General features: G+C 53.8%; 1 protein-coding gene across 1 annotated transcript in view; it reads left to right on the forward strand.

The window, feature by feature from the left end:
* fam234b (family with sequence similarity 234 member B) overlaps positions 1-10199 on the forward strand; it is a 52597-nt gene extending 42398 nt beyond the window's left edge. Inside the window, exons 12-14 of the mRNA XM_073033548.1 lie at positions 364-481; positions 5740-5960; positions 9409-10199. Coding sequence (XP_072889649.1) covers positions 364-481; positions 5740-5960; positions 9409-9438 — 369 coding nt within the window. The 3' untranslated portion in view covers positions 9439-10199. The remainder of the gene's footprint in view (positions 1-363; positions 482-5739; positions 5961-9408) is intronic.
* The last annotated feature ends 4100 nt before the right edge of the window (positions 10200-14299 follow it).

Raw genomic sequence — 14299 nt, forward strand, 5'->3', positions numbered from 1 at the left:
TGAAGGACGGCTCTGCGGTGGGGAGCATAGATGCGGTGTCTCCAACACGGAGTGAGAGGGACGCTGCTGTGGCAGGCAGCTCTGTAGTGAGAAGGGGGGAAGTGGGGTGGGAGCACCTGCCCTGGAGGAGGGGGGAGAAGGAAGAGTTCATTATGAGTGAACTCTCACCTGTGAGGTGACCTTCCCTCGGGTAAGGACTAAGTGGTCTCGCTTCAGTCAGACTCGAGAGGCGGCTGAGGTACCAGTCGGTGCCTGAACCACGCTGTGCTGTGTGTGAGGTGCGGCCGGCCATGGCCACCAGCCTGTGTCCGTGCTCTCTGTGTGACAGTGTTTCTGACTGGCCATTGTTCTGTCCACTCGCAGATCCGGAGGACCGACCCTGTCCGCAGCAACCGATACCACCTCTTCCTCCTGCACCCGTCGTACCCTGGCGTGCTCCTGGAACTGGCCACCAGTTCGGGCACAGTAACTGCATCAGCCAGTGAGTACCGGCTCAGAACTCCAGTGGGTCATGAGATACAGTGCACTGCGCCCCCCCAGCAACCCCCCAATTTAATCCTCGCCCAATCACGGGACAATTTACAGTAACCAATTAACTTACCAACTGGTACGTCTTTGGGCTGTGGGAGGAAACCAGAGCACCCGGAGGAAACCCACGCGGTCTCGGGAAGGAACGCGGAGCTCCCGGTGAGCCGCGACAGGAATTGAATCTGGATCGCTGGCACTGTAAAGCAGTGTGCAGAATTTCAAATAACATGCAGATTAACCGTGTGGTCTTAAAAGGAACAAAAATAATTCTCCGTGATTTCAAAGTAAGACTGCTGTACTCCTGGTGACCTGTTTGCAGATTGCTGTATGTTCCGGTGGCCTGTACATAATCGGCTGCATGCAATCTGGTACATGAACAGTGCATACTCTTATCAACTCTGTTAATCTATATATGGTCTGCAGTGCGCCCCCGTGCTTGGTACGCGCTCTGCGGTGTGCCCCATGCTCGGTACAAGCTCTGCAAGTCAACCCCGTGCTCGGTACACAGTCTGCATTGCCACCCTGTGCTTGGTAAGCGGTCTGCGGTGCGTCGCCATTCCCCGTGCGCGGTCCGCGGTGCGTGACCGTTCCCCGTGCACAGCCTGTGGTGCGTCCCCTGTGCCCTGTGCCCTGTGCCCAGTCTGCAGCGTGTCCCCGGTCTTGGGCACAGGATGATGCAGGGGCAGGGAGAGTCGAGACCGTGGGGGAGGTGAACAGAAGGGTAAGAGAGACAGGCAGCAGAGTTTCCAATGAGCTCATGCTTTTGGAGTCTGGGAGGCCAGCCAGGAGTAGTCAAGTGGGGAGATAAAGATGTCTGAATTTTGTCCACAATCCTGAACGGCTCTGAATAAATGCCGCGGCACTCAGGATATCGGTGTCGCTGTTCTCAGGACTCAGCTGGGAGTACATTCTTCCATCACTCCCACGAGGTCTCCCAACACAGCAGGCATTGTGTCTCGTGTGGACTTCAGTCATTCGCTCGCTATTTGTTCTCCTAATCTCTCATTCTGTAGGGAGCAGCCAGCACTGATAAAAGGATGGTCTTTATCTGGCTGGGCGGTGGGGGGTTGTCTGAGAAGCTTCCCACCGCATCAGAATGGAAGTTGATATCCGTGTCTTCTGCATCTGGGAATCTCGGGATAATTACTGCGCCGTATGTTAGAGGCCTGATCCTGGTCCAGTGCCAGGTCCCAATCCCATCCCTGTGCATTTGGGTACAGAGCAGATAACTCTACCTGCTCCGCATTGTGTCCAGGTGCGGAGTATAAAGATTGTCGCACTACTAAATATTAATGGTGAAAGAGCTAAATAGGTGTCAATCCTCCACCCCCGAGAGATACCGCCAGCCAGGAACGACTCTGTGATGCACAGCAACACAGGAGAAAAAGGAGCTAGTGCAGCCCACACTACCCATCAACCCTGCCCACCTTTCAGTGTGATCATGGCTGATCTACCCCAGGCCTCTCCACCTTCTGTGCCAGTTCCTCATCACTGACCTGTAAAACCCCCCAATGATCTCTCCTCCACTACCTATCAGGATGGAGATTCACCAGCCTGTTTGAGGAGAAAGTCCCGTAAACCTCAGATTTAAATGATGATTTCTTGTAACCTCCTCCACTAGCATGTCAACATCTGCCACTTCGGGATCACATATCTTTCAATAAAATCACCCCTCATTCTTCTAAAGAATTCTTGAGGTGTGCTGACCCCCTTCCCCCCACCTTATGGAGCTGTGTCCGTCTCTCAATGCCCCCCACCTTATGGAGCTGTGCCCATCTCTCAATGCCCCCCACTTTATGGAGCTGTGCCCATCTCTCAATGCCCCCCACCTTATGGAGCTGTGCCCGTCTCTCAATGTCCCCCCACTTTATGGAGCTGTGCCCATCTCTCAATGCCCCCCACTTTATGGAGCTGTGCCCGTCTCTCAATGTCCCCCCACTTTATGGAGCTGTGCCCGTCTCTCAATGCCCCCCTCACTTTATGGAGCTGTGCCCATCTCTCAATGTCCCCCACTTTATGGAGCTGTGCCCATCTCTCAATGCCCCCCACTTTATGGAGCTGTGCCCGTCTCTCAATGTCCCCCCACTTTATGGAGCTGTGCCCGTCTCTCAATGCCCCCCTCACTTTATGGAGCTGTGCCCATCTCTCAATGTCCCCCACTTTATGGAGCTGTGCCCATCTCTCAATGTCCCCCCACTTTATGGAGCTGTGCCCATCTCTCAATGCCCCCCACTTTATGGAGCTGTGCCCGTCTCTCAATGTCCCCCACTTTATGGAGCTGTGCCCATCTCTCAATGCCCCCCCACTTTATGGAGCTGTGCCCGTCTCTCAATGTCCCCCACTTTATGGAGCTGTGCCCATCTCTCAATGCCCCCCACTTTATGGAGCTGTGCCCGTCTCTCAATGCCCCCCCACTTTATGGAGCTGTGCCCATCTCTCAATGTCCCCCACTTTATGGAGCTGTGCCCGTCTCTCAATGCCCCCCCACTTTATGGAGCTGTGCCCGTCTCTCAATGTCCCCCACTTTATGGAGCTGTGCCCGTCTCTCAATGCCCCCCACTTTATGGAGCTGTGCCCGTCTCTCAATGCCCCCCCACTTTATGGAGCTGTGCCCATCTCTCAATGTCCCCCACTTTATGGAGCTGTGCCCATCTCTCAATGTCCCCCCACTTTATGGAGCTGTGCCCGTCTCTCAATGCCCCCCCACTTTATGGAGCTGTGCCCGTCTCTCAATGCACCTCACTTTATGGAGCTGTGCCCGTCTCTCAATGCCCCCCTCACTTTATGGAGCTGTGCCCATCTCTCAATGCCCCCCCACTTTATGGAGCTGTGCCTGTCTCTCAATGCCCCCCTCACTTTATGGAGCTGTGCCCATCTCTCAATGCCCCCCCACTTTATGGAGCTGTGCCCATCTCTCAATGCCCCCCACTTTATGGAGCTGTGCCCGTCTCTCAATACCCCCCCACTTTATGGAGCTGTGCCCGTCTCTCAATGTCCCCCACTTTATGGAGCTGTGCCCGTCTCTCAATGGCATTGAGGCATCTCGGCATTATCCGTGATCCTCTCCAATACTTCTCCAAGTTTGCCCTGCAGACACTAACCCCATCCCCACAGCAGCATCCTCTCCCACCCTACTCCGGGACTTGCTGATCTCAAATGGCTCCAGTCTGGAATCTCATCTTGCTCATTTGTTTCTATCACCACGTTGCCCCCTTGATATCTGCCTGCCCCTCATCCAGCTTCTCACCGGGCCCACATAATCTCCCTCTTCCTGTAGGCTCGGTCTCTTGCGTATCTGTTATTACCCTTTCACCTGTTATTGGTGGGCATGTATTCACGTGGCTATAAATATATGGACCAAATTCCCTAATTCTGCTTCCATGTCTTTAAAACCCACCCACCTGACCTGCACAGAAGGTCTATTCAGCCCATCTAGTCCATGCTGCCTCCTGGTGCAGCAATTCAATGTTCCCTGTACCTCTCCCCTTATTCCTTTTACCCCTATAACGTATTCTCTTTCACAGGTCTCCTCTGATTCTCATTAACTATATACACAAAAGGGGGTAATTTACCGCAGTTAATGAACTGTCTTTCACAAACAAGAGAAGATCTGCAGATGCTGGAAATCTAAGCAACACACACAAAATGCTGGAGGAACTCAGCAGGCCAGGCAGCATCAATGGAAACGAGTAAACAGTCGACATTTCGGGCCGAGACCCTTCGGAGGTCCTGTCGAAGGGTCTTAGCCCAAAACGTTGACTGTTTCTTTTTCACAGATGCTGCCTTGCCTGCTGGGTTCCTCCGGCATTTTGTGTTTGTTGAATGAACTGTCTTTGGCTGGCGGGGTCGGGATATGTCTCTACCCAAGGAGGTGTAAGGTGCTCCTTCCCTCCGCTAGCCTTGGGCAAGGTGTTATCACCTGCTTAGACCTCCCCACCCCAATCAGGGTCTCGTGAAGCCATGGGAGCAGGTGGTGGATGGCTGTATGAGCAGCTGGTGCATATCACAAGTCCTGGTTGACGCCAGGCAGACAATCTCTGAAGAGTGTTGATAATGGCTGGGGTCACCCGTCTTGTAAAGACACTGCCCAGAAGAAGGCGATGGCAAACCGCTTCTGTAGAAGAATTTGCCAAGAACAATCATGGTCATTGATAGATCACGATCGCCAACATCATCCGACATGACGCATTATGACAATGAACTGTCTGTACACCTTTAGGATGAGTCACAGACCCGGGGGAGAGCCAAGTAGTGACAGGGAGAACTTGATTGATCAGGACTGAACCTGGATCTCTGGAGAGGGTGGGGGGGTGAGCTTTTAGGTGGTGCTAATTTTGTTCTTTGATGGCGATCCTGTAAAGTGCCCTGGAACATTTTACAGTGCTAAACTTTCTCTGTGCAGCTGCAGCTTGCATAAGAGGTAGGAGGCCGCCGCCATTCAGCCCCTCCTCTCTGGTCTGCTCCAGCGAAATTGTGACGGACCCAGTGCCAGCTTCCTGCACTGTCTGTATCGACTGAATCCCCTGAGGCTCTGGTTGTAAATTCGGGCAGATGGCACTCATCAGCCGTGGTTGGCAGCTCATCTCGGAGAAGGAAAGCTCTGATCTCAAATCTGCGCTGCCTTGCGGCTGTACCCACTCAGGGGGAAGGCTTCAGGAGTAAACTCCGAGGGGGAAATCCGGAGCTGGAATCCCTAAGGCAGAGTCCTACGTCGAGTACCGGAGCTTTAAGGGATTCAGTGCAGGAAGCCGCAATCTCACGGAAGAGCAGACCAGAGACGAGACTGAACGCTGACCGGCAACTCCTGCGATGCTGCTGCCAGACTGTATCGGTCTCTGCCATTCCTTTGGATTCATCAGCCGTGTGGAGAGGGGGAGCCTGCTCTCCATATCATACAGCCCTGGCTTGCGTGTCACGTAGACAGCTAGGATGCAAAATCCATGGTTGACTCCGACCAACCGAGGCCCACTTGCTTGTAAATGGGGTGAACGAATACTGAGCGACTTCTCCCTTTCCTAAGTGTACAGAGGAGTCTTTTCTGTGCCTGGGTATCGGTGTTTCCATACCAGGCTGTGGTGCTCCTTATAGAAGTCTGTTCACATCAGCAGGGTTACATCGATGCAAACCTATTTTAAATTGATTTTAAAGCGATCAACTCTTGCCCTTCTTAATCAATGGTACTGTGAAATTTAACGGAATATCTTCATACAGCTGGAATATGGAAGGAGAGGAAGGATGCGTTCCACGTTGCCGTGACAATCGATTCCAACAAGAGTCGGATGGGACCCCTGTCAGTGACCAACGTGGGCCTGAAAGAGGCGATTGTGCACAGTAAGATCAAGACACTGGAGGAAGAGGCGGACATCAGCACCGAGTCCATTGTGAAATTCTTCTCGGAGCTCTGGTTCTGCACTGAGGTTCAGCAGTGTATGGTAAGGAAGCAGCTACTTCCGTTCGTTGAGCACTGTCCTCGCCGCCCAATACTTCACATCATCTCAGTCAGCCCGAGCGTGAAGTGAGACAGCCAGGGCAGTGAATGAGTAGCTGAGACCGGGATCTGGACCAACAGACAAACTGTTGAAGGAGTTCAGTGGGTCAGGCAGTGTCTATGAAGTCAGAGGGAGAGTTGGAACACTGCATCAGGATTGAGAGTGTAGATGTGAGGTACAGACTTCTGCATGGAACTGTATTTGTCCACGTGGAGTGGAAAGTGAGTTTGTAAATCTGGCGGGAATGGCGAGGGTGGAGCGCCGCGGGAGGGGTATGGGACGGGAGGCCGAGAGAGACTGCCGGTGTGAGGGTTGGCACACCCGTCCCTGAGACACCAGGCAAGGTCACTTGATTCCAAACAATTGGTTTATTGTTCTTTACAAAATGTCTCTCTGGCGCTTCCCGCTCTCTCCCCTCTCCCTTTTCCCAACCGTGATTCCCCACTCCCCTCTCCCTTTTCCCAACCGTGATTCCCCACTCCCTTCCCCTTTTCCCAACCGTGATTCCCCTCTCCCTTCCCCTTTTCCCAACCGTGATTCCCCACTCCCTTCCCCTTTTCCCAACCGTGATTCCCCACTCCCTTCCCCTTTTCCCAACCGTGATTCCCCTCTCCCTGCCCCCTTCCCACTCTCAGTCCACAATAGAGACCCGTATCAGAATCAGGTTTATCATCACTCGTATATGTCCTGAAATTGTGTTTTCTTTTACGGCAGCAGTACAGTGCAATGCATAAAATTACTACAGTTGTGCAAAAGTCTTAGGCACCCTAGCTATAGCGTCTAAGACTTTTGCACAGTACTGTAGCTGGTATACAGAAGGCAGAGGGAGGAGCCAGGTGTGCTGGTAGGTGACAAGAGGAACTCGGTGAGGGGGAATGATGGGCAGACGGAGGGAGGGCAGATAAGGAAAATACAATTGAGGAGATGAGGCGGGGGGAATAGGAAGGTGGTAGAGAAGTACTGTATGTAGATGGTGGACAGATTGAACAGAGTGGGAGGCAGGAGGAATGGAAAAGAAAAGGGAGGGAGTGAACCTGTGGAAACACAGGACGGTGTGGAACATCGTGTTCAGTGAATAATTGACCTTTTTTAATTGGATGGGTTACTGGGTAAGTATTAGCCAGAGAAAGTTGGGGCAGGGGGTCCAGCCAGTGTTTGACGGAAGGCAGTCCCACCTCCTTCCACACTCGCGGGTACCGGACGGAACTGCAGACTGTGTGTGGCTCCCTCCCAGCCAGGCAACTCCAGTGCTTTGTGAGATTAAGGTCAGTTGTTTCATATCCTGGCTGGCTGATATGAACCACCCAGTTAATCCTGCCTTCCAGTGCAGGGTCTCCAGCCCCACGGGTTACAATTCTCCAAGGTCTTTGCACGTGTGACCCGAGTTTCTTATCAGGGATTAATTTCCAGATTCATTCACACTGTCCCCCATCCCAATCGTGACCCCTCGCCCCAGGTCCCAGCCACAGATTTGGTTCTGTCAACCAAAGTCGGGTGGTTTTACTTGATTTCTTGCTCTTTGGGATCCAGTGTCCCATGTCCTGATCCATTGCCTCAAGTGGGTCCTGGCAGGGTGATGAATGAACAAGTCTACTGGGGCTGTGAGGGAGGGCTGTCTCTTGGCTGTATGCACTGAGTGTGAGGTGGAGATGTGCCAGGGTGCAGACTGTGGGGGCTGTCCACAGCTTCTGGTCTTGTCTGAACTGAAAGGGCTGTGCTGTAGATCTCCCCCAGCCTCAGACTGTGCTGACAGGCTCACATCGATGTTTCACCAGGATCTCCTTAGCTCCTTCCCACAGGACTGGCAAAGCACCACCTTGTGCCCGCTACTCCTGAGGAGTCTTTAGCAGCTTCAGACTTCCAACTCTTGCGGACAGGGGTTTGGACTTGGTCCTCTTCGCTCCCTTCTTGCTCCAGGAGTACAGATGCCAGCCTGGGTCACTTCCAATTGCCACCTTTTAAACTCTCACCTCCCCCCCGCCCCCCCCCACCAGCCTGCCAGACAGAAGCTGAAGTTTCATTTGGAGCTGTGAGCTCTGTACTGTTGGCTGGTCAGTGAGGGGGCAGAAGAAATGGCAGGCCCATAAAGTTAGAACTTCTCCCCTAACTGAGGGCAGTGAGCAGTGACTTCCTACAGAGCAGAGGTTTGAGTTAAGAACAATACAGCACAGTACAGGCCATTCGGCTCACAACGTTGTGCCAACCCTTAAACCCTGCCTCCCATATAACCCTCCGCCTTAAATTCCTCCATAAGGCTGATGATTAGACACCATGAGGGGTAGCACATTGTCACTGTTAGCGGGGTCGCTGCCTCACAGCACCTGCTTCAATCCTGACCTCGGATGCTGTCTGTATGGAGTTCGCCCGAGTTTCCCCTGAGTGCTCCAGTTTCCTCCCTTGTCCCAAATACCTGTCACTCATTGGCTACTGAAAATTGTTCGAAGTATGTATACATGATACAAGCCTTGCGGTTCACCACCTTACAAGACAGCCACAAAGAATCCCAAAAGAACCCATAAAAATTACCATCAGACACCAAATGTGCAGAGGTAAAAAACAGATCGTGCAGACAATATGAGTAAGCAAATAGTATTCTGAACGGAAGTGAGTCTACAGACATGAAGCCCAGAGCAAGCCACAGCCTCAGTTCAACGCAGGGCCAAGTAAACATTGCAGAGCAGCGAGCAGAACCGGCCGACCCTCGCCTCTGGTCCTGACACCCTGCCTTTTCAATCTGGCCTGGTGTTTAAATCATCCGAACATCGGGTCATCCCTTGCTCTAGGACCCGGGCCCTGTCACTTCAGGATGCTGTGGGCCTGGATCCCACCGCCATGTTTTGGCCCGTACCCGACCTTTTCAAATCGGCCCGCCGCTAAGATCGATCAAACCTCGGGTCTTTCCTCGCTCTCGGTTTTGATGGACGGGCCTCGCCCCGACTCCGGATCCCCACCACTCGTCTCTCTGTTGTTTGCGGTGATCATTTATCACAAATTTTTACCAGAAAAAGTGTTGGAGATAAGGTTTTTAGTTATATTCTTTGTTGGTTTTGCCGCTGATAAGTAGTCACTGGGCTTCACCATCTTAAACCAAAAGTTGCCCTAGTCTGGTAGGTAAGGGGTAGAATTGGAAGGCGTTAATAGGAACATGAGTAAAATTAAAAATAAATGGTTCAAATTAGGATTTGTACAAGTGGGCCACTCTTGGTCAACATGGACTAGATGGGTTGAAGGGCTGTCTCTGTCTGTGACTCTAAGCTGGGTGTTCCCAATCTGGGGGGGGTCAGTTAACAGCAGGGGTCCAGGGCTTTAAAAAGGTTGGGAACCCCTGCTCTAAGCAGACAGTTCAGTTTCAGCTCTGCTAACTTTGCAATTTTCTCTGATCTTTTATCAGGTTCCTAACGCGTCCACTTACCGAGTCTGAACTGAATGCATCGCTGTGTACGGAAAGTCCCCCCTTGACCACCGTTTGTCCCTGTGGGTAGCACCCATTCCCTCCCGATCTGTCTGCATCTCATCCGAGCTGAAGGTAACTTCCCGCTGCTGTGCCGGGTCGCACTGGGAACCCGGGACTCCAGGTCTCTCTGCTGACAGCGGCCGGGTGTGTGAGAGGGGATACGTACCCTCTGCTCTACACCTGACTGGCTGCCCACACCACCTCTTGCCCGCTTCACGTCAGCCTTGTCTAAGAGGGCACCATTGCCGAACGGAACCAGCTTGGGACGAATGCGTTAGTCTAGTTTTCACCTAGTACTCCTGCCGCAGAGAGCTGCCTTTACAACCGTTACAGTGATCCATAATGCCCCGTTATGGCTCCTGTGAAGGAGGGAGTTTGTTATTGCGGGTCCCGGTGATGAGCAGAACTCGTGTATCAGTGTCCGATTGAAGCTGCTGAGCTCAGGGTAATTACTCGTAACTTTGAAGATTTCCTTTCCTCTGGAACGACTCCCCGTTTTAACCATTATCTTAACAAACCAGTCCCAGTCCAAACTCTTTCCCCACGCCGCTGCCTTCAATCCAGCAGTTCCAAACGTCACCGACATTCCAGCTCACTGAATTGCCTCTCCAGGAAGCAGGGCTGGAGCGGGATCAGTGGGGTAGGAATGGATTGGGCTGGGGGAGGGGTGGCACGTGAGGTCTTGGGATTGAGGATGGGCCTCAACTGAAGGAATTGGTGAATGAGGGATTGGGTCTGGGTGGGGGGGTAGGGTAGTGGGATTTGTGTGCCTGTGGGGTGTGGGTGCTGTGGGAGAGGAGGGAAGTGGGGTTTGGGTGCTGGGGTGGGTTCTAGGTGGTGTTTGGGGTGCTGGGGGAAGGGGTGTGGGTGCTGGGTGAAGGGGTATGGGTAGAGGGGAGAGGGGTGTGGGTACCAGGGGTGCTGGGGTGGGTTCTAGGGGGTGTTTGGGTGCTGGGGGAAGGGGTGTGGGTACCGGGGTGGGTTCTAGGGGGTGTTTGGGTGCTGGGGAGTTGGGTGTGGGTGCTGGGGGAAGGGGGTGTGGGTAGAGGGGAGAGGGGTGTGTGGGTACCAGGGGTGCTGGGGTGGGTTCTAGGGGATGTTTGGGTGCTGGGGGAAGGGGTGTGGGTAGAGGGGGAGAGGGGTGTGGGTACCAGGGGTGCTGGGGTGGGTTTCTAGGGGGTGTTTGGGTGCTGGGGGAAGGGGTGTGGGTACCGGGGTGGGTTCTAGGGGGTGTTTGGATGCTGGGGGAGTTGGGTGTGGGTGCTGGGGGAAGGGGTGTGGTTACCAGGGGTGCTGGGGTGGGTTCTAGGGGGAAGGGGTGCGGGTAGAGGGAGAGAGGGGGTGTGAGTACCAGGGGGTGCTGGGGGTGGGTCTAGGGGGTGTTTGGGTGCTGGGGGAGTGGGGTGTGGGTGCTGGGGGAAGGGGGTGTGGGTAGAGGGGAGAGGGGTGTGGGTACCGGGGTGGGTTCTAGGGGGTGTTTGGGTGCTGGGTGAAGGGGTGTGGGTAGGGGGAGAGGGGTGTGGGTACCAGGGGTGCTGGGGGTGGGTTCTAGGGGGTGTTTGGGTGCTGGAGGAGTGGGGTGTGGGTACCAGGGGTGCTGGGGTGGGTTCTAGGGGGTGTTTGGGTGCTGGAGGAGTGGGGGTGTGGGTACCGGGGTGCTGGGGGAAGGGGTGTGGGGAGAGGGGTGTGGGTACCAGGGGTGCTGGGGTGGGTTCTAGAGGGAAGGGGTGTGGGTAGAGAGGGGAGGGGGGGTGTGGGTACCAGGGGGTGCTGGGGTGGGTTCTAGAGGGAAGGGGTGTGGGTAGAGGGGAGGGGGGGTGTGGGTACCAGGGGTGCTGGGGTGGGTTCTAGAGGGAAGGGGTGTGGGTAGAGGGGAGGGGGGGTGTGGGTACCAGGGGGTGCTGGGGTGGGTTCTAGGGGATGTTTGGGTGCTGGGGGAAGGGGTGTGGTTACCAGGGGTGCTGGGGTGGGTTCTAGGGGGTGGTTTGGGTGCTGGAGGAGTGGGGTGTGGGTACCGGGTGCTGGGGGGAAGGGGGTGTGGGGAGAGGGGTGTGGGTACCAGGGGTGCTGGGGTGGGTTCTAGAGGGAAGGGGTGTGGGTAGAGGGGAGGGGGGGTGTGGGTACCAGGGGTGCTGGGGTGGGGTTCTAGAGGGAAGGGGTGTGGGTAGAGGGGAGGGGGGTGTGGGTACCAGGGGTGCTGGGGTGGGTTCTAGGGGATGTTTGGGTGCTGGGGGAAGGGGTGTGGTTACCAGGGGTGCTGGGGTGGGTTCTAGAGGGAAGGGGTGTGGGTAGAGGGGAGGGGGGGTGTGGGTACCAGGGGTGCTGGGGTGGGTTCTAGGGGGTGTTTGGGTGCTGGGGGAGTGGGGTGTGGGTGCTGGGGAAGGGGTGTGGGTAGAGGGGAGAGGGGTGTGGGTACCGGGGTGGGTTCTAGGGGGTGTTTGGGTGCTGGGTGAAGGGGTGTGGGTAGGGCGGAGGGGTGTGGGTACCAGGGGTGCTGGGGTGGGTTCTAGGGGGTGTTTGGGTGCTGGAGGAGTGGGGTGTGGGTACCAGGGGTGCTGGGGTGGGTTCTGGGGGGTTTGGGGGCCGGGGGAGTGAGGTGTGGGTGCCGGGGGATTGGGGCGTGAGTGCTGGGGGGTGTTTGGGTGTGGGAGGAGTGGGGTGTGAGTGCTGGGGGGGGGGATTTGAGTGCCAGGGAGAGTAGGTGTTGAGGAGGTGGGGTGTGGGTGCCAGGGGGAGGGGGAAAGGGGGTAGTTTGCAGGTGCCAGAAGGTGTGGGGCTGGAGATGTGAGGTGTGGGAGGTTGTCATTTTGTAAGCTATCCAGACAGACTGTTCCACGCCTAAGTACAGGGTAGGGGTGTGAAGTGTGGGGATAAGGGGAGAGGGAGGTGTGAGTGTGAGGGGCGACAGGTTGGTTTAGGTGGAGTGGAGCTGAGTGGATTGGACTGAGGTTCCTGCCTGGAGCAGGTAGCCCCACGTCTGACGGGACAGCTCTGCGTCTCTAGCGGCTGGCCTGTCTCTGACAGGGTTCTGGGGTCGGCTGCTCTGCTGTAAACTCTGGAACTGGGGCAGGCAGCCCAGCACATTCCAGGAGATGAGGCAGGTAGGCTCCGCAGTTCCCAGATGGGATCAGATACTGCTCCACCTGCCGGGTGTTTCCGGCACAGTTTTAATCCAGATTTCCAATATCTGCAATGTTTGTTTTTAGGTTAATTTATAAAAGCAAAAGCTGTGTCTCATTGTGCTGCATAAAACTTTAATGTGTTGGTCAAAATATGAGAAGTAACAAATTATATATCTGTATATATAGACATAAATTATGAAGAGGTGTTAATATCCTGAACCGGTATAGATGTAGCCGAAACAAATTTAATATATTACGTGTCTATGATCACAATATTTATTTTCATAGATTCAGAGAGTGTAGTTTCTATGCACAGCCCAGCACTCAAAGTCCTTTCCCGGTGTTAGCTGAGTCTCACACCTCTGGGTTGAGTGAGCACGGTGGTACATGGTTGTATCGTTCTGCCCCTGATTTCTGTTGAGCTGCAGTCCTTGCTCTTTAATACTAGGTTATGCTTCTGTTAAAGTGGTATGGTAATGCTGGTATCGACACACAATGAATCCTCAAACTGGGCATTCCCTGTTCAAGTCAGACGAGTCCAACCTCTCCATTAACAAAGAATTTGATCTTACAGTGAACGTTTCAAAGTCTCTGAGGAGGACCCATCTAACTTTATGTATTCTGCAGTTTATTGTGTTATATGCCTTTTCCTTGATACATAGTACTTCTCAATTTTCTGACAATCGTGTGTTTGTAATTGCTGCTGGGAGAGTGGGAATGAATCTGCCTAGGTACGGCAGCGATGAATACAGACACGCGTCTGGGTTTAACCGTGTAAACAGGAGTGGAGCTGTCTGGGAAATGCTTACTGCTTTGTGGGTTGGTGAAATCTGTAAGCTTCGCCTCGTCTACCTGTGCGAGGATCTCATGTGAAACCCAGGGCGACGGATTGTATCTGCTCCCTCCCTGACATAATGAATAATAGAAACGAGCTGCTGAAAAGCATACTGTTTTGTGTGCTGAGCTTTATTCAGAAGCAGAGAGCCAGATCAGTCTGCTGCTGTTCCGAGGGTTATATCCATTCGAGCTGAGGTTCACAGTTCGATTTCACCGCTCATCATTCCACTGTGTACTGGACAAGGAGAGGGTATATCAGAGTTGGTGGGTTTTATACGAAGCTATTATCAGTCCCAGGTTTGAAGTCCTCACTGAGTCAATCCACATTTGTATTTTTCCCATTTTCCGTGCTTGGTACAGGGAGTGCTCATTCTGCTTTGTCCTTTTGGGGCAAGGGTTCCTGTGCCTTCCTGGGGTCTCTCCCCTTTACCCTCTGGGTACAGGAGCACCTGTACCTGCCCAGTGCCCTTTCCATACAGTGCTCTCTGTATTTTCAGCCAAGGGGAAACCTGATAGAAAATTTATAAAATTATGAGGGGCGTCGATAAGGTAGATAGATTAGAAATGTCAAATGTCAGAGGGAAGCTTTAGAGATGTGTGGGACATGATTTCTACGCATGCTGGTAGGTGTCTGAACAGGCTGCCGGGGTGCTGGAGTTTGAGGTATTGAGGCAGTCACGTGAACTGGCAGGGATACCAATTATATGCACGCAGCTGGGATTGGTTTAATTTGGCATCACGGTCTGCACAGATATTGTGGGCCAAAGGGCCTTTAACTGGTTCCCCTTTGCCCTCTTGGTGTAAGGGGCTCTGTACACATCTATTGCCCTTTACTTGTCCTTTATGCCCTGTTTGTCTCTGTTTGGACC

Source organism: Hemitrygon akajei, chromosome 31 (genome assembly GCF_048418815.1).
Source record: "Hemitrygon akajei chromosome 31, sHemAka1.3, whole genome shotgun sequence".
Classification (NCBI taxonomy): Eukaryota; Metazoa; Chordata; class Chondrichthyes; order Myliobatiformes; family Dasyatidae; genus Hemitrygon; species Hemitrygon akajei.